The sequence below is a fragment of the Equus quagga genome, chromosome 14, assembly GCF_021613505.1.
Source record: "Equus quagga isolate Etosha38 chromosome 14, UCLA_HA_Equagga_1.0, whole genome shotgun sequence".
In the NCBI taxonomy this organism is placed as follows: Eukaryota; Metazoa; Chordata; class Mammalia; order Perissodactyla; family Equidae; genus Equus; species Equus quagga.
The window spans coordinates 73,959,171-73,984,535 of NC_060280.1; the positions used below are offsets into that span (position 1 = coordinate 73,959,171).

The window sequence follows — 25,365 nt, forward strand, 5'->3', positions numbered from 1 at the left end:
TCCTGAGCCAGCCAATGGGGAGCGGTCCGGGAGGTGGACCCGGCCGTTGCCAAGGTTGGGTGCGCCACTGAGCGGATGGCAGAGGGAGCCGAGCGGATTCGTGAGGAACGCTGGCCAGGTAAGAAGGCCTTAGGATATAACTTGAGCATTAGCGGCAGGTGCAGTCCAGGGCGTTGGTGGGGCTGAACGAAGTGCAGGAGGTGGGGCTGTAAAGGCCGCGGGGGAGGGAAGTTGGGGTGGGAAGCAGGGTCTGGGGCCTTGCAGAGGAGGGGGCGTGAGGTGGGTGTGGGGTCGTCCTGAAATGGGAGGAGGTGAAGGTCTAGGGTGGGGCGTGCGCTTAGGCCAGCGAGGCGTGGGGAAGAGTGGATCCTGGGTCTAGTCCTATGGGGAGAAGGCGCGTAGGATGCTAAGGTGGGGGGTTGTCCCGCGGTGGGTGGTGTCAGAGGTGTTGAGTTGTGTGAAGGTGGGAGGCAGAGGGAGGTGGGACGCCCAGGGGTGAGCAGAAGTGGCGGGTGGAGTGGGGGAAAGGAGTGTGAGACGGCGTGAGAAAGCGTGCAGGCAAACGGCGGTGGGCAAGTTGCCGTCTTAGAGATTAGAACTGGGGTGGGACAAGGATGCCACAGCTTGCAGGCACAGTTGAGGAGGAGAACACGTGCTAAGTGTTTTAAGAAAAGTGTCTTTGCCCTTAGATGCTTTAGCAGTGAGTGAAAATGACCACCAGAAAGTACGTTATGAGAACTCCCTTAAGGCCCTGCCTCAAATTACTAGCTCCTTTAGTCAGTTTTCAGGTAGAGGGTCAAGTATTCGCATTTCCTCTGCTTAGTTTTCTAGTTGTGTGACTCATGTCAACTCAGTGGTGTTAAGTTCTTCTATTTCAGGCATTCCAGAAAACTAGTATAAACCTGAAGGATCTGGCTGATTATTGACTTCCTGGAGTTAGGTGTTTATTTTTGATTGCGAGATAAGGTTTTCCTTCGGGATTATAATTAAAAACTCACGGAAAACTGCTCCTCTGGGACAGTTAATTACAGAAAAGATGCTTGACTTCTCACTGTTGGAGCTAGGAATGTGTGATTCTTCATGCCTTCCACCTACTCCAGTGTTTTTTTCCCCCTTTTCTCTAGTAATATTGGGAAAAAGATCAGGAAGGGCGCTGGTTCCTTTTTTTTCCTCTGCAGTCTTAAACAGTGTTGCATATCCTTTATTATTACATTCATTATCACTAAGCCTTTGACCAGCTTATGGTTTAAGAAGGCAGTGCTATCTTAAACAGAAATAAGCTAACCTCCTATGGTAAATTAGTGCTAATTTACCAGTGATCACCATTCCGAGTGGTCTACAAATTACTTCCCTCAACATTTTATTTGGATCTAGTCTTTTTTCCCCCCTGAGCTTTTCTTGCGTCAGTAGAAAGAATTTATTTTCTTTTCCCTCCAGATTGTCATCTGGTTCCATGAACTGTCTTTGGGATTAGTGGCTTAAAACAGCAGTGTCAATTACAGAGATGCCTTGAGACAGCTGATTGGAAGTGGGTATAGATCTGAGGCATAGTTCCAGTGTGATCCGTGGGCTTGAAAGCGCAGTAATCTGTGTATGTATATCTCTGCCTCTGAGCGCATGGCTATACCTGCATTAGTGATGTCATGCTCTTTAGTTGACCCTGCAACCCCACTGGGATTTGCAACAAAAAGAAGCTTGTAGCCTGTCAGTTGAAGCTGAAATTTAGGGCTGTAAATTGTACTGATTCAGTCATGACTTCTATTTCTCTGCTTTCTGTTTTCCCTTGTGTACTCAGTATTTATCCCCTGCCTTCTTTCGTACATTCCTGCCTTGTTTTAAATACTCTCTTTCTCCTTTGATTTTTTTCTCTATTTCTGATCTTTCCTATGTTCTTTGCATCTCTTCCTCCAACCTCCTTTTTTTCTGTTCCTGTGTTTCTTTATTCCTGTTGTACTACACTATTGGCAGTTATGCTTATGTACTTGTTAATTGTGAGGGAGTGAGAAACAGAATTTTGGTGATAGAGTCTAATCACCCCTTGTTAGTCTTGACACATAGACCTGACTTGTGCCTACTCCTTTGCCGGCTGATCGTAATTCAGGCAAGGCTTGGGTATTAGTATTAGCCCTGACCCTCTGTAGTGTGCTCACTAGCCCCTGTCTCTTATATAGTTCTCTACCATGTAAAATATGAAAGTGAATTAGGTAAATGGAAGGTGTTCGATGTCATGTAGTCTTGACTTTTCCATTTTAGCTATTCGAGTGTCATCTGTTGCCACCCACCGATGTCAAGATGACTAAGCTGGGGTTTTTGCGGCTGTCCTATGAAAAGCAGGACACACTTCTGAAGCTTCTCATTCTGTCAATGGCTGCTGTGTTATGTGAGTGTGCTTGTGGACCTCTTTGGAGATGGAAAGGAGAAAAATCTTGAGAAAAATCAAGAATGGCTTTTTTAAATGCCTTATTCTTTTTACTGTCCTCCATCACTATAAGTTTATGAAGGCAAATTAAAAGAAACACGGATTATAAAAGTCAGGGCTAGTGATCATCTGGGAAAGAAGGGGAGGCATGCTTTGCTAATTCTGTTTTCTCATAGAGCTGAAAGAGTTACTGAGGACCCTTGGATACTGAATTTTGTGAAAGATGATTGTCTTCAGTTTAGTTGCCTACATTAGTATTTCTGAAAATCTCTTCAGAACTTACTGCTTTTTAGATTTTCTAGCTCTTCATGAGTCAGAAGTATAGCTTTGATTGCTTTACCTCCTAGTTTGCTCCAGAGTTAAGGTTAGTTGTGGGGAGGGAAGGTCAACATATATAAAAGATGACCATGTAGATTGAGTGCAGTATTAGTAGGTGAATGCACTACTTTGGGGCCTTGATAACAAGTAGTTAAATATGTCCTCCCTAAGTGGAAAATGTAGGTGTCATTGTCAGGGGAAAGTGAACTTCTTTTGTTTCTTCTACATGGGAGTGATGGATAAATACTTTATTCAGGGATCATTTTATATTTCCTGTGACTTCTGTGCTGGATAATGCTATAATACTACTGTCTACTATTTTTCATGGCACATCACCATTAAAATATTAATTCTCTGGTATTTGCAGCATTCTCCACTCGTCTCTTTGCTGTCTTGAGATTTGAAAGTGTCATCCATGAGTTTGATCCGTGAGTACTTTTGCTTGGTCTGGTATTTCCTTTGGGAAGCATTGAGGTTCATGGGTTTCAAATTCAAATTCCAATCAGCTCTCAGTGATGGAGATGCTATATATTCTATACGTTTAGGGAAAAAAAAACCCTTAAGTTTTCCAGAGGAGATAATTGTCTCCTTTTGAAACATTTCTGTTGGAATTAACCAAGTGAGTGTCTCAGACTCACAGAAAATATGAGAGGTATTGCCGGTGTGCCTACCTGTCGTTTAAGATCTGGCTAGGTGTGGTGTGTTTGAGGCTCAGTAGAAAATCACAAGCCATGAACTTGAGATCCGTGACATTTTTTTTTTGTTTTATTAACTATTTATATGGTAGAAATTGGGCCTATCATTTAAGTCCTAAGGCATTGAGGAAATTTTAAACCTGTGAGTTTGATTAGGGGTTTTGATTATTAGATAAAAAAGATATAAGTGAAAGACATTTACTGAGCATTCATTTTGATCCAAGCACTGTTTTACAGATTATCTGTAAATCCTTACAACAATCCTATGAGATGGAGGTACTATTATCTCCTTTTTACAGGTGAGGAGACTGAGGCTATTCAAGGTTACACATTTAGTAAGTGCAAGAGCCAAGATTTGAATCTAGGTTAGTCTGTCTCCAGACACTGAAGTTATTGTGTTATATTGCCTAAAGTTAAGGCTTAATTAAAAATTTTGAGAGCCAGAATCTAAGTTCTTGAAGTGTCATTGCTGTGTTGAAAGTAGCATATTTGGCTTACAGAGCATTGATTAAAAAGTTTAATACTTGCATGTATTTGCAAATTTGTCATTTTGTTTTGTGTAGATATTGGAAAGCACTTTGGAGGCATACAAATATTTTCTTGGGAGCCTCCCAAATCAATTTATATTTTTTCTCATGAATGAGGAAACTCATGTCCTTTTGTTTCTTGATCATCAGTCTATTAGGGCTTTTTCTCAGACCCTCTAGGTGGGCAAACATTGAGGTAAGATGGTCAGGGAAAGCAAGAGTATCTGCTCTGTAGTCACAGAGTTGGAAGGGACTGTAAAAATCATGTGATTTGATACTTTTGCAGAGCAGGAAACTGAGGCCCGGGGTGTTACCCCACGCCAGACCTATTTCCACTAACTTATACTTCCTCTATCTAACTTTGCCTCTCCAACTCTTAGGTAAAGGACACAATTCTGGCACATGTTGACTGACTGCTACCCTCGTCCCTTTTGTTTCTCTGACAGTTACCAAAATAACATTCATCAGCAACAGGCAGGGATAGAGATTTCTGCCATCTGCTACTTGTACTTACTTCAGCTGCTAAAATTTGACTGACCAAGGAGAAAATAGGGTTAGAGGGGTGGGCAGAAAAGATTGTTAGTCATGATTATCTCTAGTAATTGAACAGTTCCTTTTGTTTGTTTATGTATATTTTTTGCCCTTCTTTTTTAAAATTTCTTTTTAAAGGAGAAGCTTAAGGAGTTACATAGCTTGGACCTAAAGAACTGTGTCTTTCCATGCGTAACTCTTAAGAATTTCATATCAAATATTTTTAATGTAATCTATATTTTTATGCTACTATGTAAACGTCAGAACTATTTTAAATAACAACGTGGGTAGACCTTGTTACAAGTTTAAACACTCATTAAGTTTGTGTTATGTAGTGGATTAAGAACTTTTCATTCCGCATATGGTGTTATAGCAGCATCTTTAGAGATGGTCATCCCCTGAAATTATCTATGTGTTTTTGTGTGTGGTATGGATATGTTCTTTTATATGTTCCTCTCACTTGAAAAGAGCCAAATTTATTGGTGCCCACATCTCAGCTGTTCTGTCTTTTGGCTTCTTGAATTCTCTTACTGGTGCTAATGACTACTATATGCCAGCCTGGTGAAGTACCCTGCTTGAGTGCTTTATTGTAATTTTAGCCTCCAGATGCATTTCCTTACCAGAGAAGCAATGCTTTAGTTGAGGCAGTCGTGGAGCTAGAAATGAGGAGACTTATGATAATGTGAAATGATTTTCATGCTTGGCATAATTTTTGGTACCAAACTGACTCTTATTAGAGTAATGATAAGTTCCTCAATGGTGTAACCTGAGGAGCAAAATTCACTGCAAATTTTTGCAATTATTTGAGTATGAAGAGGAGGAGACACAGGTCTTTCTTTCTTGCTATAGGTACTTCAATTATCGGACTACCCGGTTCCTGGCTGAGGAGGGATTTTATAAATTCCATAACTGGTTTGATGACCGGGCCTGGTACCCTTTGGGGCGAATCATTGGAGGAACCATTTACCCAGGTGTGGCAAACAGGACTTTTTCTTTTTTAAAAAACAGAAATAAAGTATTTGTATATTATGGAAAACTTTCTTCTATTTCCAGTATCTTCGTTTTGTGGCACTTGAGATTTCCATCTAATTACAGATTCCTAAAAGTAGATCTTTTATAGACAGGAGAACACGAATGGGGGAGTAGGGATGGGTGGTTTTTATAAATTCTGGACTTTTGATTGAATCCTTAGGAGAGAAATTTATAGGCCTACTGGAGTTGATGTGTTAGTATTTCTGGTGGTTTGTCGAGGCTTCTGTTGTCACTTCATTGATACTTGAATTTCCTTCTCTTTCCCTTAAGTTCTTTGTATTACTAGAATAACCTAATAAAGTTTCTTCTTCCTGTTACAGGCTTAATGATTACCTCTGCTGCAATCTACCATGTACTCCATTTTTTCCACATTACCATCGACATTCGGAATGTCTGTGTGTTCCTGGCCCCTCTCTTCTCTTCCTTCACCACCATCGTCACGTACCACCTTACCAAAGAGCTCAAGGTGAAGGATTTGGGGTGACAAGAGTCTTGGGAATGAATATTGTTGAACCTCTCTAGTAGATGCTAAAGGGTGGGGGACTGAGAGCTTTAGAAGGGCAGGAAGCCAGAGGCTAAAGACAGCTTTTGCTGGGTTGAATCATTGAGTTCACTCCTGCCCCTCCCTAGAATATGTGGTTTCTTACCATTAGCAACTGTTCATCCTTATAAGAGAACATTGGAAGGTCAAATGTAAATTGCTATGTAAGGGCAGACATTTAAAATGCAAAATGTAAGGTTTAGATTTTGAAGTCCTTACACTAAGGGAGAGGAAAAATACAGTAAGTGTTCCAAAGTGGTTCTTCCTTCTGGAGATGGACACTCAGCAATTATCGGTTAATTTTTTTGAACATTTATTTAAAAATTCTTAAACCACTTGGCTTTTGTAGTAGACTCTATAATACTGAGTCTCTTTTTCTAGGTTTCTGCTTTGCCTGCCCTGGCTTCTTGGATGCTGTTGTTAGTCTGTGGCTTTGGTGTCAGGGAGATACCTGAGAAGTGATAAACTAGTAGGAAGGCTTGGGAAACTTGAGTTTAGTTTGGAATCTTTTTCATCCTTCTCTTTGCTGCCTTTGATCCAAATTTGACTTTTATCAACAGACAAGTCCTTATATTGTTTTGGAGTGTGGGTTATATTTTGTTGTTCCTCTTTGCAGAGCTCACAGATTGCCTGGTGATGTTGCAACTTAATTATCTAAGCTCCTGGCATCTTTAGTGCCGAATAGATTATCACCTATCTTTGTTGGCTTTTTAGCTCAAATAATAATTATCTTCCTTTGATTGTCCTTACATAGCTTTTAGAGGTGTTTCCGCGGTGTGCAGACATTATTAGAGATAGGGACTCATAAGCCTAGGCATACTCCAGCCAGATCGCCTATTCTGGAGCAGTGTCTGATGTCTAACAGCTTACCTGATTTGTCTGTCTTTAGCATATGTGTACTCAGTTTCAGATTTGGTACCATCATGGGGAATTGGTTGTGAAGTTTTTAGCTTTCTTGTGCTGTGAACATTTCTAGCACTGCATCTGTCTTGAAAAATGTTGGACTGTTCTCTGGCTCCATTATAAACAGCATGGACTACTGGATCTTCTCTCTCACAGATGTATTGGTGTTAACTTCCTACTCTTCTTTTCTTACAGGATGCAGGGGCTGGACTTCTTGCTGCTGCCATGATTGCTGTTGTTCCTGGGTATATCTCCCGATCTGTGGCTGGCTCCTATGATAATGAAGGTAAGACATAAAATGCTGAAGAGGATCTGTTCACCTCATTATCCAGTAGAACTTCAAGAAGTGCTGTAGAATCTGGGTTCAAATCTTTTGTTTAGCAATAGCAAAAATGGTGTCTGAGTGAGAAGGTTAGAAATGGGCAAGAAGGGACCTCAGATAAGTTAATATTCTCTCTGTCATCCCCCCTAGAGAGGTAGCTGGTAATTTTCCTTATGTAAGGCCTTTGACTCATTGCTGGATTCGTAAAAGTAGAGTTAGTTTTTAGTGTTGAATGGTGCTGGGTTTTTTTTTTTTTTCCTGCTTTTTCTCCCTAGTTCCCCTAGTACATAGTTGTATATTTTGGTTGTGGGTCCTTCTAGTTGTGGCATGTGGGATGCCGCCTCAGCATGGCCTGTCGAGTGGTGCCATGTCCACACCCAGGATCCAAACCAGCGAAACCCTTGGCTGCCGAAGCTGAGTGGGTGAATTTAACCACTCGGCCACGGGGCTGGCCCCGGTGCTGTTGTTTTAACATTGTAATTATTTGCTTTATTTTCCTAGATAAGAAGAATAGATGTTCTTAAAATTATAGTAATTTTTATTGACTTACTCTCTGTTCAGTCTATATTTATTGAATGTTATTGGGAAAACACAGTGGTAGATACTATAAAGATAGATAATAAGATTATTTTGGCTCAGAATTAGAATTACAGAGATAGATAATGAATAAAATTATTTTGGCCCATAATCTATTAAGATAAATACGGACCTATAAAAATAACTAATAGACAGATAGTATTATATGCCATGAGAGAAATGTGAACAGAGTACTTTGGGAATGTAGTGAAAGGAGAGATTAATTCAGATTTGGGGATCAGGGCAGGCTTTTTGGAAGTTGAACTGGGCCCTGACGTTGAGACTTTGTTAGGTGAATATTAAGGGAGAGGGGCAGTCAGGGCATGAGGATCAGCTTGTGGTAAGATGTAGAGACAAGAAGGTGCAGGATAGTACAGGATATCTTTAGGACCACACTGGCAGGGAATTTACTGCCTGGAAAGAATAGTAATAATAGTGGCCAACACTTACTGTGCGCTTGCTGTGTGCTAGCTACTGTTCTGAGTGCTTTACATGCAATAATTAAATTTGTCTTCACAACACTTTTATGAAGTAGATACTCTACGGACTCCTTTTTACAGAAAACTGAGACAAAGAGAGGTAAAATAATTACACTATTAATGAGTAGTAGATCTGAGATATGAATCTAGGAAGTCTGTTTCAGAACTGTATTCTTAAGTATTATGCCAGCGTGGCCTTTCATTGAATTTTTGTTGTGTTCTTTCTGCAGGGATTGCCATCTTTTGCATGCTACTCACCTACTACATGTGGATCAAAGCAGTAAAGACTGGTTCCATCTATTGGGCAGCCAAGTGTGCCCTTGCTTATTTCTATATGGTAACTATTTACTCCTTTCTTCCAGGAGTCACTCTGTGTCTAAATACCCCTTGGGATCAACTGATACAAGTTGGAAGTACCTCTTGGGGTTTGAGATCATGTACTGGAGGCTAGAAGTCTTGTTTGTCTCTTGTATCCATACAAAGCCCAAACCAAGGCAGGCCTGGATATCCATTGTATAATAGCAAGATAGAGATAATGTTTTTAATTTTGAAAGTTTTCCAGATACTCTATTTCCTATGGGTACATATTGGTTGGCCAGCTCTCTTTTCTGATACATTCTCTTAAAATTTTTCCTTTTCTAATATTTTTTTTTCTGGTTGATCACATGTATACACTTAGATGTCTTCCCTTAGCTTAATTTTCTTCCTCACGTTTCCCATGTATCCCTAAATCCTCCATCTGACCTTACAATAGATTGCATCTGGATTACCCTGAGGGTTGGGTCCCTCTGGTTTTGTGATTGTGATGGCAGAAGCCGTTGGGGACAGGGGATTGTTACAGTAATAGGTGTAAATTTGATTTTCCTATTTAGAGAAATCAGTTATTTAAACTCTCTAAGCTACTTGGCATAAATAAAGCTGATAGTTACTGTAAAGAGATGTTCTTTAAAAAGGTTGCAGGTGATATCCTAAGGTGTAACTGTGGTGGTCTGAGGAGGAGTGCTCAAAAGAACTGTTCTTTTTTATCCCGTCACAGGTCTCTTCATGGGGAGGTTATGTGTTCTTGATCAACTTGATCCCTCTCCATGTTCTAGTGCTGATGCTCACAGGACGTTTCTCTCACCGCATCTATGTGGCCTACTGTACTGTTTACTGCCTGGGCACCATTCTTTCCATGCAGATCTCCTTTGTGGGTTTCCAGGTGAGCGCTAGACTGGCTGGAGTTTTTAGCTTCTTCCACTTTTTTCTAAGCAGCTCCAACTAGATTGATTTATCTTGAATTCTGATGAGGAGAGTGAGACTTATTCACAGGTCTAACCTTGGACTGCTTGTGTTAACTGAAGTAACAGAATTGTTGGTCGTTAAAGTCTGCTTCCAGGAGTGTTAATATTTGCCCCTATGAAGTTTGAATTTAATGACTCTTAATTTGCCTTAGGTTTGTGGGAGGAAGAGGGATATTTTGGTTGAGCGGGGTCGATGTGAGTGATCAAAGTTATCCAGCCCTCTTTAATGCTAATGACCCCATTTAATAGTAATGACTCCTGAACTTAAGGGGCCTAAGTGAAAGTCTTTTAGGAAGCGAAGCACAAATTTTTTAATCACATTACCCCATAGTGTTAAAAGACAACTATTAAATCAGAGAGTAATGTAGTGTGTTTGACTTCACATGTAAAATTCTTAGGAAAGTGGAACCCTTGAGGTCAACAAGTACTTCTTTACTGATCACCTACTGTGTGCAATTCACTAATCTATGGGAAATGTAAAAAGTAAAAATCTGGTCCTGGTTCTTAAGGAAGTTACAGTCTTGCTAGGGGGAAAGAGGTGTATGCTATACTACATGTCTGTAGTCTCTGGTATAGTGGTTCTGGAAATGTAGTTCCTGGACCAGCAGTATCAGCAGCATCTGGGAACTTGTGAGAAATGCAAATTCTGGGGCCCACCATAGATCTACTGAATCAGAAGCTCTGGGGATGGGTCTCAGCAATCTGTGTCTTAACACTCCCTGTTCTACCCCGACCATGATTATGATGCCCTCTAGAGTTTGAGAACCACTGATCTAAGCAAAGAATTTATTTATTTTGGTGAGGAAGTTTGGCCCTGAGCTAACATCTCTTGCCAGTCTTTCTCTTTTTGTTTCAGGAAGATTGTCTCTGAGCTAACACGTGTGCCAATCTTCCTCTATTTTTGGTACATGAGACACTGCCACAGCATGGCTTGTGAGCAGTGTGTTGGTTTGTGCCTGGGATCTGAACGTGCGAACCCTGGGCTGCTGAAGCGGGGCATGTGAACTTAACCACTATGCCACCCGGCCGGCACTAAGCAAAGAATTTTTAAGTACTGGAAGAGATATAAGGTGTATGGAACGCGGAATGGAACGATGGATTTCAATTTGGTGGATTAGGAGGAAGTGGTATTTGCATTGGGCCTTGAATGATGAGAATTTCAGTGAATGATGAAAATGAATTTTGAAAAGCTCACTGAATTCAATGAATTTTGGGAAAATGAGAAAATATAAAATTCAGGCTAAAGAAATATCCTGAGCCAAGCCCAGAGATGTGATAACGATAGAGTATGGTATTCTTTGGGAGACTCCAAATACTTTTTGGAAAATATGGCAGGTGAATTAGACCCCTCCTAGATTGTCCCTAATTCCTTGGTGGCCTCAGAACTCATTCAGATCTAGGCTGGACCCATTCTGTTCCTAACGTGATTCTCCTACATATGCTTTCACCTACAGCCTGTCCTTTCATCAGAGCACATGGCAGCCTTTGGGGTCTTTGGTCTCTGCCAGATCCATGCCTTTGTGGATTATCTGCGCAGCAAGTTGAATCCACAGCAATTTGAAGTTCTTTTCCGAAGTGTCATCTCCCTGGTAGGCTTTGTCCTTCTCACCGTGGGAGCTCTCCTCATGCTGACAGGTAAGAAAGGCTCACAGCTTTTAGTATTAAATGTAAATGAGTATGGACATAGGATAAACTCCAAAAATGCAGATTATTTCCTGTCCACAGATTTATTTTTTTCTTCCTATTTCTTTTTTTCATTCCAAGCATGTAAACTCCTACTTCTTCACATTCAGTCCACTTGTCAGCCCAGTGTTTGAATTTAGCATAGCAAAGAATGTCTCGTTAGAGCAGCTCTTAATCTTGGAAGAATCACACTTGGTGAAAGGACTGTATCTTACCTTGATAATGTTTCTCCTCTGTTTTTTTTCTTTTCTTTACTATTGGTAGGGTGGGAGAAATTCTAACATTGCATGTTGTGCCCTGCAACATGGCCTCATCTAACACCACATGCACTAAACCATTGCTGTTTTGTTTGATTGGCATGCCACATTTTCCTCCTCCTTCATTTTTTTTTTTTGAGGCAGATTAGCCCTGAGCTAACATCTGCTGCCACTCCTCCTCTTTTTGCTGAGGAATACTGGCCCTGAGCTAACATCTGTGCCCATCTTCCTCTACTTTATATGTGGGACGCCTGCCACAGCATGGCTTGCCAGGTGGTGCCGTGTCCACCCCTGGAATCCCAACTGGCGAACCCTGGGCTGCCAAAGTGGAACGTGCGAAGTTAACCGCTGCGCCACTGGGCTGGCCTCTTCCTCCTCCTTCATTTTCCTCATTTCCGCTTCTCAGAGGCTGATTTGATTTTGCCCAAGGCTCTGTGTGTTGTCTAATTCAGAGCAGCACTGGAAGACATAGTTGACTTAGTTTATAGAATTGTCTTTGGTTTAGTCAGATTTGGCCTAAAACCTTCCCGGGAGCATTGTTGCCTCCCTTCGCTCTGAGTTCATGTACAGGCTGACTTTATTCTGTTGGCTGTGCTGACAAAAGTACTCTCAAGTCCGAAAGAAAGGAAGGGGTGAAATTCTCAAAGTATTGGTGTCCTTTAAACAAAAACCTAGTCCTCTGTCTCAGGTAATCTTATTAAAATGAGAAGTGATTAGTTAGAATCAGGTGTTATTTTGTTTCAGGAGTGATTGTGAAATATTTGTTGCCTCTTTGCTGCCAGGAAAAATATCTCCCTGGACGGGGCGTTTCTACTCACTGCTGGATCCTTCTTATGCTAAGAACAACATCCCCATCATTGCTTCTGTGTCTGAGCATCAACCTACGACCTGGTCCTCATACTATTTTGACCTGCAGCTTCTCGTCTTCATGTTTCCAGGTCTGTCTGCCTTGTGTTCTTAAGTATCCTTCTCTGTAAGAATCACCGTTTGATTCAGAATAAGTAAACTACTCTCATCTTTGTGTTTTTGTTTTTTGCCTGTTTAGTCTCTGCAGTACAGAGGATGGCTAGCACATTTTTCTAATATTTGAAGTAGAGTAGAAGTCAGAAGGTGAACAGTTGTAGATAACTGTCAAATTCAGAGCCTCACAGTTTTCTGTTAATTTATATTGTAAGTTAAAATTCAACCCTAATTTGTATTCAGGATTAAAAAAAATTTTTTTTGAAGTATTTAGTGTACTTCTCCCCAAGATCCCTGATCCCTGCCTCCTCCCCATTTATCTTCTTGGCAGTTTTTGAAGTTTGAGAATAGGCATGGTTGATTGTAAAGTCTCTTCATCTAACTTATCCTTCTGGCGGATCCACATATGTTTTGGAATTTACCAGTGGTGGGAGGTTTTCTTTTTTTTTTTAATAAGATAACTTTTACATTTTTTCCTTAGTATGAAAGTAAGTTGTCTATTGTAAAAAATATAGACAAGAAAAAAAAGGTAAAAATTTCAAGAGTTCTCACCACACATCTGTTGCTGTTGTTAACATTTTGATCTATATTCATCCCATTATTTATTGAATAAAAATGAGATGATATGGTTATATGGTTTTTTTCCCCCTGATTTTTTTGTTTCATAAAGAATCCTGAAAATTTCTATTTAGTTTTATTTTAGAGAAATAATATTTAAGATAGGTCTATTAGTTTTTTAAAGTACGGAGATGTATAAAGAAGGCAATGGTCCATGATCTCCTGCAGCAATATTTTCATTGATGTATTACAGACTATTTTATAAATATACTATAATTAACTCCCTCTTTAATGTTGGACATTTAAGTGGTTTCTGATGTTTTGCTATTTTAAAGAGTGCTGTAGTAAACATCTTTGCACATATCTATGATTGTTTTTTCAGCTGCTGCTTTTTACTTTTACTTTTGTAGTTGGTCTCTATTACTGCTTTAGCAACCTGTCTGATGCCCGGATTTTCATCATCATGTATGGTGTGACCAGCATGTACTTTTCGGCTGTAATGGTGAGGAATGTCCTCAGTCCTAGCAAACCTTTTCATTCCTAACTCTGACGTGCTTTTTTCCCCCTGTATGGCTGGATTCAGAAAGTACTGATGATTGTACAGATGCTTCCGTCTGAGCATTTGAGTGGCTTGAGTTGTAAAGCTGCTTACTATTGTTGCTCTTTCCCAGGAATGTATGAGGCACTCATATATTCTGATTGTGGGGCCAACTTTCTCCAATTCATAACCTTGTGTTAGGGAGAGGCACTTGTACACTTGTTAGAGAAAGTGACTCTGGGCAGGTTCCTTCCACTCTATTTCTGGGTGTCTTTAAAAGGGAGATGATATTTTTTTCTTAAAGGCCTGGGAGGATTGCTGAGTACTGGGTTGTGAAAAGGAAGGAGAGGTTTTATGCATTTTAGTAAGACAGTGTTTCTCATCCTTTTTTCACCCCAAACCACAGTTAAGAAATACATTTTAGAGCCAGCCCTGATGGCCTGGTAGTTCAAGTTTGGTGCTGTCTCCACTTCGGTGGCTCAGATTCACTTCCAAGTCATGGAACCACACCACCTGTCTGTCAGTTGCCATGCTGTAGTGGCGGCTCACATAGAAGAACTAGAAGGACTTACAACTGGGATATACAACCATGCACTGGGGCTTTGTGGAGGGGAAAAAAAGAGGAAGATTGGCAAGAGATGTTGGCTCATGGCGAATCTTCCCTGCAAAAAAAAAAAGAAATACATTTTATATCATATTATTACTCAGGACTCACATATATACATATATGTATATAACTTAAAAACAAAGTTTAAGAATATGTATTTTTTTTTTTTTAAAGATTTTGTTTTTGCTTTTTCTCCCCAAAGCCCCCTGGTACGTAGTTGTATATATTTTAGTTGCAGGTCCTTCTAGTTGTGGCACTTGGGACGCCACCTCAACGTGGCCTGACAAGCGGTGCCATGTCCGCGCCCAGGATCCAAACCGGCGAAACAATGGGCCACCACAGTGGAGCACATGAACTTAACCGCTTGTCCATGGGGCTGGCCCCGAGAATATGTGTTTTTACTGCTACAGACATATCAAGTGTTTTCTCTTCTTTTTTCTTGTGTTTTATTGAAAAGTCTTGTTTGTTGAAAACCCCTAAGTTGATGTGATCTGCTAATAGGTTGAAATCTGTAATTTGCAGAACACTGATTTGACTATGATCTTGCTTCCTGTCTCTTCTAGGTGCGTTTAATGTTAGTGTTGGCACCTGTTATGTGCATTCTTTCTGGCATTGGAGTTTCCCAGGTGCTGTCCACTTACATGAAGAATCTGGACATCAGTCGTCCAGACAAGAAGAGCAAGAAGCAGCAGGATTCTACCTACCCTATTAAGAATGAGGTGAGAATTAAGTAACACTAGAAACAGGCTTGGGAAACTATGTGTAAGTGTGTGTGTGTGCATATATGTATATATTGTTTTTGAGAGAGAGAGTAAAGTAGAGCGCTGTCCTAAGTGGTCAGAATTAACTTAATGTAGCCCCTGACTTATTTTGATTCATCTCATCTATATTGTTAACTGTGTATAAGAAACTGTTCTGTGTTGTGTAATTCTAATTTGGTTTACAACATAATTCTTCTTCCTTGTTTAGGTGGCAAGTGGGATGATATTGGTCATGGCTTTCTTTCTCATCACCTATACCTTTCATTCAACCTGGGTGACCAGTGAGGCCTACTCTTCTCCCTCCATTGTGCTGTCTGCCCGTGGTGGGGATGGCAGTAGGATCATTTTTGATGACTTTCGAGAAGCATACTATTGGCTTCGTCACAATACGCCAGAGGTGAAGATTTGGGAGAAGTGGGGTTGTGGGGTAGGGGGGTGAGGGAGACATTTGATGTTATAGTGAATCATGTAGCTTTTAGATGGGTGGAAGGCTTGGAGAAGTTGGAACTGTAGAACCCTGTGTTAAATGAGCCTTAAAGGTCAACCTTTGTTCAATGTAGGATTTCTTCTATAGACACCTTTACTAGTAATTATCTACACTCACTTCTACCAGATGCCTTCCTACTCCTCTTGCATTTGATTTTTGGAGGCAGTGAGAAGCTTGTTATTTCCATTTTCTGTTCTTTCAGGATGCGAAGGTCATGTCGTGGTGGGATTATGGCTACCAGATTACAGCTATGGCGAATCGGACAATTTTAGTGGATAACAACACTTGGAATAATACCCATATTTCTCGAGTAGGGCAGGTAAGGTGACAGGATCATTTTAGCATTTGGCACACAGAGTGTAGTTGGAAGTATTTCTCCATGAGGGATCGTATGACCTGAAACTTTGCTCTGAGAAAATGTGCATGTATTTTTCTAGGCAATGGCATCCACAGAAGAAAAAGCCTATGAGATCATGAGGGAGCTTGATGTTAGCTATGTGCTGGTCATTTTTGGAGGCCTTACTGGGTATTCCTCTGATGGTAATGTACTTGATTCTGTTTCTAGCTACAGGGAATATTTTCTTAGGTGGGGGGAAGTTCCCAAGTATTTGCAACTTGAGGTTTGGTTATTTTGACTGTTTTGTGTGTCTGTGGCAACAAGCTGGAAGTAAATGTAAATAATTCTCATGTAGGTATGGCATGCTGTAATTGTCTAAAGACCTAGGAGTAGTTCCACAACCAGTAAATAAACGAAGAACATAAGGCTTCTGAAAATGAACTTAAGATTAGCATTTCTTAGTGGGTTTAAGCCCTAGAATCATCTCTCAGCTTAAAATGTTTTATATATATGTTATATATATGGTATAGATTGCCATGTTCCCATTATTAGTAAAACCATATTTTTAGAAAAATAATCCAAGTACAGTTCTCTGCCTTAAAAAAGCTTTTAAAAAATGAAAGTAATACCTGTTTATCGTTTAAAATGTTAAACACGTCTGAAGGTTTATAATAAAAATTAGTAGTCCTCTGCACCTAAAGCTAAATCCCCTTATAACATGAGTTCCCAGAGGCAATCATTCCTTCAATTGTTTCTTCTAGTACTTATGTTTGTATTTCTAAATAATATGTATATTCTGCTATTCGTTGATTATCATTTTAGATACACTGTATCAACTCCTTATAATAGATAAGGCATTTAGTTCTTTGTATCACTGCCTCCCCCCTTTCCTCTTGCATCTTCTCAGTAGAGTTAATTTTTAAATTTTAAATTTTGGTTAAATCCAGATAAAGTGTTTTCAGAATCACGACTATGTAAATATTATTCACTGCTGAGTCAACCTGTGCACCATGGTTACATTCTTATCTAGAATAACTTTTGTTTTTCTGTAGTTAATAATTGCCTCATATTTCTATCTTAATTTTCTTTGAACGTATGGCTGCTTCTTAAAGATGTTCAAATTTCAAATTATCTCTGGCTTCTGATACAGACAGACTTAACATATCCACCTGGATAGCACATATAAAGTATAAGTATAAAGTATTAAGACTGTTTTCCATGTGTGTCTTGTACAAGCAGAGGAAGAATAATGATAGCAAGGATGTGTCCGCAGACTTGAACTTTCACAAACAATTGCACCAGCACTATTTGGTTGTGTGTAATTGTTTATAGGTTTTCTCTTTCTAATAATAATAATATATCTAGATTCTACAGGAAAGTATTTGTGTATGTATGTATGTATGGTTTGCTCTATATATGTTTTCATATGTATGAATGCACACATATATTTGCTGGAAAAGGATAGTTCGCTGGAATGTTAGCACTAACCACTGTTAAGTTACTACTTTCAACCTTGTATTGCCTGCTAAGGTAAATAGAAGTATATATATATATATATATATTTTTTTTTTTTAAAAGATTTCATTTTTCCTTTTTCTCCCGAAGCCGTCTGGTACATAGTTGTGTATTTTTTTCAGTTGGGTGTTCTTCTAGTTGTGGCATGTGGGATGCCGCCTCAGCATGGCCTGATGAGCAGTGCCATGTCCACACCCAGGATTCAAACTGGCGAAACCCTGGGCCGCTGAAGCAGAGCATGCGAACTCAACCACTCAGCCACGGGGCTGGCCCCATGGAAGTATATGTTGAATGCTGGCATAAAAATGAATGTCATTATTTGTAACATATAATTTTTTTGTGAAGTTAAGGAAATTAGCATGTGGAACACTTGACAAAGAACTTAGCGTGGGAGAAATAGTGCTAAGGTCAGGAAGCCTAGACTATAGAGATTTTTAAAGTTAACGTTCTGCTAAAGTTTAACATTTTTAAAAAATGCAGATATTGTAAGTGTATAGTTTGGTGAATTTTCACAAAGGGAACATATCTGTGTAACCAGCACCCAGATCAAGAAACAATGTTACTGGTGTCCTAGAATTCCTCCTCATATCTCTTAAGTATCTACCCACATCTCTCAAGGGTGACCTGTATCTTAGATTCCAATGCCATTTCTTTGTTTTTTAAATAGATTTATTGAAGCATAATTGACATACTGTATAATGCACATATTTAAAATCTGTAATTTGATGAGTTTTGACATATATACACATACCTGGGAGGTTTTGTATACTTTTGAACTTTATAAATGGAGTAGTACAGTATGTACTCTTGTTTCTGGCTCTTTTGATCAGTATTACGTTTGCAAGGTTTATTCATGTTGCAAGTGGTTATAATTTCTTAATTCTTGTTCTTGTATAGTATTCCGTTGTGTGAATATAGCACAATGTGTGCATTTTAATGTTGATGGATATTTGTGCTGTGTTTGCTTTGGGGCTATCATGAATAACGCTGTTATGAACATTCTTGTGCATGTTTTCTGGCGAACATATATACCCAAGAGTGGAAATGCTAGTTTAGAGGGGATGCATGTTGTTCAGCTTTAATAGGTACTGGCAAAGAGATTCCCAAAGAGGTGGTACCAATTTACGTTCCTACCAGCAGTGTCTGAAATTCTCAGTGGCTTTACATCCTTGCTTATGCTTGATATTACAAATCTTTTTCATTTGTGCATGTATATAGTGGTAATACAGACGTTTTAATGAAGACAGAGAAGCTGCTCCTTCATAATAAATTGGTCATGTAGGACTATAAAAATGTGAAAATCAGTGATTTTAGTTACGTCAAATGGATGCTTAATTTGTGAGAATAATAGTTTTGATTTACATAAGGTTTACATACAGACAGACATAAGTTTACATAAAGAAATAACATAAGTTTACATAAAGAAAGACTCATTCGGAAAGAAAGCCTTAACAGAGAAAAGCTTTCTTTGGACATTATGCTATGAATTGTTGAAAGAAGGATGATTTGACAGTTACTCTGATCTATGTGTGGAAGCTAGACTTTTTTATTTTTTAATTTAATTTATTTTTTTGAGGAAGATTAGCTCTGAGCTAATTGCTGCCAATCCTCCTCTTTTTGCTGAGGAAGACTGGCCCTGAGCTAACATCTGTGCCCATCTTCCTCTACTTTATATATGGAACGCCTACCACAGCATGGCTTGTCATGCGGTGCCATGTCCGCATCTGGGATCCGAACCAGCGAACCCCAGGCCACTGAAGCGGAACGTGTGCACTTAACTGCTGCACCACTGGGCTAGCCCCTAGACTTTTTTTTAAAAAAAGATAAGATTACTATTAAAAAACAGTTGAAACACTTATCTAAATTCATGAAAGCATGCATGTGAAAATCATGAAAGAAGACAGTATATACGATTTATTTTCTCATGTTGAATTTATTTCTCAAGCTCAAATTATTAGTTAGGCTTTATTAGAATTCTGAAAAATATGAAAGGTATTGTACAATGAAAAGGAGTGAACCCGAAGCCTAGAGATTATTATTATTATTGTTATTTAATCATGGTAACTTTCCAGCTGATGCCTTCTGTCAATGCTTTTTAACATTTTAAAATAGCTTCTCTCTCTCACTTTCAAAAATACACACAGACACATACACAAATATGTGCCAAAAACCAGTCATTGGTATTGCCTCAATTGCTGATCTCAACTCCCCCTACCCCAACTCATCTTCAGTCATCATTCTTGTTTTTACTGGATCTATTAAGAAAAATACCACATCTTACCGAGTTGCATATGTTAAATATGTACAGCTTTTTGTATGTTGATTATATTTCAATACAGTGGGTTTTTAAAAAACATCGTCATGACTTGGGCTCTGAAGACAATTCCAAATGAGAAATTCCAAAATATTTTGAGCATTTTTATGCTAAGTGGTACAGATTCCCAAAATAACACTTTCTAAAAGGATTAACAGGCGTTAGGGTATAAAAAGTCTATGGTGTTTTTAAAAAGTTTCATTACTTCATGGTCACATCTCATGTTTCTTAAATGTTCTTAATTTAAACTTGGGCTATTAGTGTCATGAATAAGATTTTGCCCTTTTGCAAGTTATGTTTATTACATGTTACTCATTTTCTATTAAATGCTTACACAGATCTAAAATAAAATATTTAGATCTGATTGTAGTCTAGATTCTCTTATGTCAGAGTTTGATACAATACTTCCCTTCCTTAAATTTACCTTTTTTTCTAGACAACAGTATTGTTCAGCAATGGGCTGCCCTTCATGCAATTCCTGTTACTTTTCACTCTTCCATTCTTTTTTTCTTTTTGAAATTTTTAATAGAAAACAAACGAGAGATTTAAAATGTTTTCTCAGATATTACATTATATGGAAATTTTAAGATAAGGTGCGTATCATTGACTGCTGATCCAGTAGGCCAGGGGTCTGTTTATTAGATGACAGCCATGCCCATTCATTTGTGTATTATCTTTTTTCTCCCAGTTTGATTGAGATATAATTGATATATAACATTGTATAAATTTAAAGTGTACAACATAATGATTTGATATATGTATATAATGCGAAATGATTATCATGTTAACATCTATCACCTCACATAGTTACAAATTATTTTTTATTGTGATGAGAATGTTTAAGATCTCTCAGCAACTTTCACATATACATTACAGTATTGTTAACTCTAGTCACCATGTTGTACATTACATCCCCTGAACTTATTTATCTTATAACTTTTGAGCACCTTCACTCAATTCCCCCAGCCTCTGGCAGCTGCAAATCTGATCTCTATTTCTATGAGTTTGCTTTTTTTAGACTCCACATAGAAGATCATACAGTATTCATCTTTTCTCTGACTTACTTAACTTAGCATAGTGCCCTCAAGGTCCATCCATGTTGTTGGAAATGGTGAGATTTCAATCTTTCTTATGGCTTAGTAGTATTCCATTGCACAAGTATATAGATACATATCACAATGGCAGAATTTCCTTCTTTATGGCTGAATAGTGTTCATATATATGTATATGTGTGTGTCACATTTTCTTTATCCATTTATCTGTTGATGGACATTTAGGTTGTTTAAATATCTTGGCTCTTATAAATAATGCAGTGAACATGGGGGTGCAGATATCTCTTCGGGATAGTGATTTCATTTCCTTTAGATATATATCCAGAAGAGGAATTGCTGGATCATATGGTAGTTCTATTTTTAATTTTTTGAGGAACCTCCCTACTGTTTTCCATAGTGGCTACACCAGTTTACATTGTTTCCAACAGTGCACAAAGTTTCCCTTTTCTCCACATCCTCACCAGCACTTGTTATTTCTTGTTCTTTTGATAATAGCCATTCTAATAGGTGTGAAGTGATATCTCATTGTGGTTTTGATTTGCATTTCCCTACTGATTATTGATGTTGAACACCTTTTCATGTACCTGCTGGCCATTTCAATATCTTCTTTGGAAAAAATGTCTATTCAGGTCCTTTGCCCACTTTTTAAAATTTTTTTATTTTTTTAAGATTTTATTTTTTTCCTTTTTCTCCCCAAAGCCCCCTGGTACATAGTTGTATATTCTTAGTTGTGGGTCCTTCTAGTTGTGGCATGTGGGATGTTGCCTCAGCATGGCTTGATGAGCGGTACCATGTTGCACCCAGGATTTGAACTGACGAAACACTGGGCCGCCTGCAGCGGAGTGCGCAAACTTAACCCCTTGGCCATGGGGCCGGCCCCTGCCCACTTTTTAATTGGATTATTTGTTTTTTGCTGTTGAGTTGTCTGAGTTTTTTAATATATTTTGGATATTAACCTCTTATCTGATACGTGGTTTGCAAATATTTTCCCCCATTCTGTAGGTTGCCTTTTCATTTTGTTGATTGATTGTTTTGCTGTGCACACTTCCCTTCTTAAAGCTTGTCAGGTTTTTGCTTCAGACATACGTGCTAGGAAACTATGATATCAGTCCTCTACGATTGTTGAGGTGATGCCCTGGGGTTTTGTTTTTGGTTATGTTTGTGGCCCTGTGATCTAGGCAAGTCTTTGTACCTCAGTTTTTCCATTTGTATGATAGAGGTAAGAATGCAGACACTACTTGAGATAGTATTATTTTTTATTGAATGCTTACTATGTGACAAGTGATGTATTAAATGCTTTATATGCTCTTACTCATAATATTATGGCATTCTTATTGTTATAGATACTGTGATTTTTCTGATTTGACAGATGAGGAGACTGAAGAACAGAAAGGTTAAGTAACTTACTTAAGGTCACCTGCTTGGAATTGGCAGTACTGGAGTTCAAATCTAGGCAATTTAGATCCAGAGTCTGTGTTCTTAACCACTGTGATAGCCCTGGATCTCTTTGCAGCAGTGCAATAGAAATCTTTTTTTTTCTTATGCATCAATAATACTTTTTATACTAACCATCTATTTCCCTAAAGCCTGTGGAGGAGATACAGAGAGTGACATATTTTAAGAAAGGTAACCTGAGTGATGGTGGTATCATGATTTATAGAGCCTCGTAATGTGTTTGACATAGAAATGTTGACTTCTCAAGCATGTTCGTGTCTTTTCTACCTTTCTGATAAAGCTCCTTACATCCTAGGTCACTGCTGTCCAATAGAAATATAATGGGAGCTACATATGTCATTTTAAATGTTCTCTTAGCCACAGTAAAAAGAAACAGGAAGTAAATTTTAATAATTTTATTTAACTGAATATATCCAAAACATTGTTAACATGTAATCAAGATATTTGCCCACTTTTGTTTTGTTTTTGGATTAAGTCTTAGAAGTCCAGTGTGTATTTTATGCTTACCGCACATCTTAATTTGGCCTAGCCACATTTCAAGTGTTCATAGCTACATGTTGCTAGTAGCTACGATATTGGACAGTTAACCATCGCTAATACCTGGGACTAATTTCAACTGTGACTTAAGTCTGGACCAATATCACAGGACTTGAGGAGTCTAATAATCTATAGAAAAAGGTGTATATTTTGAGGAAAAAAGTTTTGCCCACACATTGTCTTACCTATTTTTATGAATTAGAGTTAAATGGTTTATTTCCCATTATAAAACTATTTTGGAGAGTTTCCTTAGAAATAGTGGCCTTTCATTAGGTGTTTTAGCTCTAGCAACCTTTGTGATGCAGCAGTTCTTTTTTTTCTAGACATCAACAAGTTTCTGTGGATGGTCCGGATTGGAGGGAGCACAGACACAGGCAAACATATCAAAGAGCACGATTATTATACTCCAACTGGGGAATTCCGTGTGGATCGTGAGGGGTCTCCAGTGCTGCTCAACTGCCTTATGTACAAGATGTGTTACTACCGTTTTGGACAGGTCTACACAGAAGCCAGTGAGTGATGCATACGAACACTAGTGACAATAATAAGGACAGCGATGGCTAACATGCAGTGTTTTCATGTGCCAGGCACTGCTCTAAGTGCTTTACATCTGTTAAGTTATTTCATCCTCACAACAATCCAAAAGGTAGATACTAACGTTGTATCCATTTTATATAAGGAAATTGAGGTATAAGTAGATTACTTAACTGCCCAAAGTCACATTACTAGTGGCAGAGTCGGTTTAAACTTAGGCAGTCTGGCTCTAGATTCTGTGCTTTTACCCCTTACTTTTTATTGCCTCGTAATAAAAGGTATTGCAATGAAAAAAGGAATGAAGGGGGATAGAGTGAGATAAAGGTCTTCCCATTTCTTCAGGTAAATACATTGATAGTAGTTTGATTAGGTTAGGGCTTTCCTTCTGACTTCAATTTCTTGGTTTGGCACTAGGGACAATTTCTGAAGTGGATGCAGGCCTTTGACTTCTGCTAGGTTCTTCTCTGATCCATGGAAGGGTTACTAGTGTATCACAGAGGCCTCTGGGTGGCAGTCCTCAGGAATAGAGGGTCTTGGAAGTCAGCCCCCTATCTCTTAAGAGAGATAACCTCCATGGACTCTGCCAAGCATCGTCTTGGAGAGGACTTCACTTAGGGTAACACTTGATTTGCCCTCACTACTTGGCCTCCTTTTCTGCAGGTCCTACTCTCTAAACAACTACAGGCTGAGGAGTAATGTTCAAATTAGTAGATGATTTACCAAATTGATTTACTGTTTCTTCAGGAAATCAACACTGTAGTAAGAAATGTGTCGCCTTTTTCATCCCTTTCTAGAGCGTCCACCAGGCTTTGACCGTGTCCGGAATGCAGAGATTGGAAATAAAGACTTTGAGCTTGATGTCCTGGAGGAAGCATATACCACAGAACATTGGCTAGTCAGGATATACAAGGTGAGCAGATGTTACACTAGAAAGCAGCTCTCACGTTTGCAGATTGGGTCTAGTGCTTAAAAATGGGCCACATATTTCTAAAATAGGAACACTTCTAATGTCTGAAAAGTAGCTTGCAACTCACTCAGAAGTTTACTATTTTTATTTTAGATTGTTTTTAGAGAGTAGACACCTCAGTCTGCTGTCTTTTTGGCAGTGGTTGCAGTGATATTTTTCCAGTTGGGGCTGGACTTGATCTGTTTTAGTGATTATCAGGCTTGGAGGGGGTAAAAAAGAAAAAGTGTGTATGTTTGTGTTTTTGAACTACATTTTCTTCTCTCCCACTGAAGAATTTATGGTATAGAAAGTCACATAGAAATGTGTCTTATCTCTTACATAAGAAAAGATTGAGAACTCTTGATATATTTGGACAGTAGGTCATTTATACTACTCCTAACAGAGTTACTCCAAACGGCTAAGCAGAGAGTAGCTAGTCTCAGACCTGTGCTCATTTAGTCACAGAGCCAAACCAGGGAGCAGAATCCAACGTACTCCCTTCCTGTCTGGGTGAACCCAACTCAGTAGAAAAGCTCTCCTAAATTGACCTGATTGTAAATACTAAACTGGCATCTTTATATTGCAGGTAAAGGACCTGGATAATCGAGGCTTGTCAAGGACATAAATGTTACATCCAGCTCTGATATGCTTCGCACTGAATACGTCACATTTAGGATATGGAAGACGTTTTTTAAATATGCAGTTTATAAGAAAAGAGCACGATGGGATTAGAATTGTCTGAAAGTTTTGCCCTGGGCAGTATGGGCTGGGCCAAATGCAATGATTTTTATAATTCTGAGCAGGTTACCAAATCAAATGTCATGGCTTTACTTTGGTCAATTAAAGGGGGGAATTTTTTAAAAAATGTGCCTTATTTGTTTTGACCTATGACTGATTTGAGGAAGGCAAAAGTTTATGCTGGGCTGATAGGAGGACAGAAAGCAGACCTCATCATGTTCTTAGCTCCCTAAATGAGCCATGTAGCGGCATTCTGTCTTTCTCAGATCAGGGAAACTATCAAGGACTAGCTCAGATCTTACATATACAAATAATTTTGTCATTTCAAAAATTGCAGCACCTAGCACAATGCCTTGCACATAGTGGGTGCTCTATAAACTCTTTTTGAATGAATAAATGTTTGTGGGACCAGAGGAATGGATTTCTGGGCAGGAAAGGCAGCTTTGTTTTCATTGTGTCT

At 38.9% G+C, this 25,365-nt stretch overlaps 1 protein-coding gene across 2 annotated transcripts; it reads left to right on the top strand.

Moving 5' to 3' along the window:
- Window positions 1-25,033, top strand: STT3A (STT3 oligosaccharyltransferase complex catalytic subunit A). 2 transcript variants are annotated; one of them, XM_046685180.1, is made up of 18 exons: window positions 1-118; window positions 2,254-2,380; window positions 3,105-3,165; window positions 5,340-5,461; window positions 5,843-5,988; window positions 7,162-7,252; window positions 8,574-8,680; window positions 9,380-9,544; window positions 11,081-11,261; window positions 12,349-12,504; window positions 13,495-13,586; window positions 14,793-14,948; window positions 15,199-15,387; window positions 15,680-15,796; window positions 15,915-16,017; window positions 23,011-23,199; window positions 24,016-24,131; window positions 24,754-25,033. In XM_046685180.1, exons 2-18 carry the CDS (start codon window positions 2,293-2,295, stop codon window positions 24,790-24,792), a joined length of 2,118 nt encoding a protein of 705 aa, XP_046541136.1. In that variant the 5' UTR covers window positions 1-118; window positions 2,254-2,292; the 3' UTR covers window positions 24,793-25,033. The 2 variants fall into 2 exon arrangements, with proteins under 2 accessions (XP_046541136.1, XP_046541135.1); XM_046685179.1 differs by lacking the exon at window positions 1-118 and adding an exon at window positions 1,470-1,591.
- Window positions 25,034-25,365: the final 332 nt, after the last annotated feature.

Excerpts from the sequence above, each read along its gene's own strand:
- STT3A (XM_046685180.1), top strand. The coding sequence starts at position 2,293 with ATGACTAAGCTGGGGTTTTTGCGGCTGTCCTATGAAAAGCAGGACACA. Across the intron at positions 3,166-5,339 it reads GTCATCCATGAGTTTGATCC|GTACTTCAATTATCGGACTA; the intron begins GTGAGTACTTTT and ends TTCTTGCTATAG. Across the intron at positions 24,132-24,753 it reads GGCTAGTCAGGATATACAAG|GTAAAGGACCTGGATAATCG; the intron begins GTGAGCAGATGT and ends TTTATATTGCAG.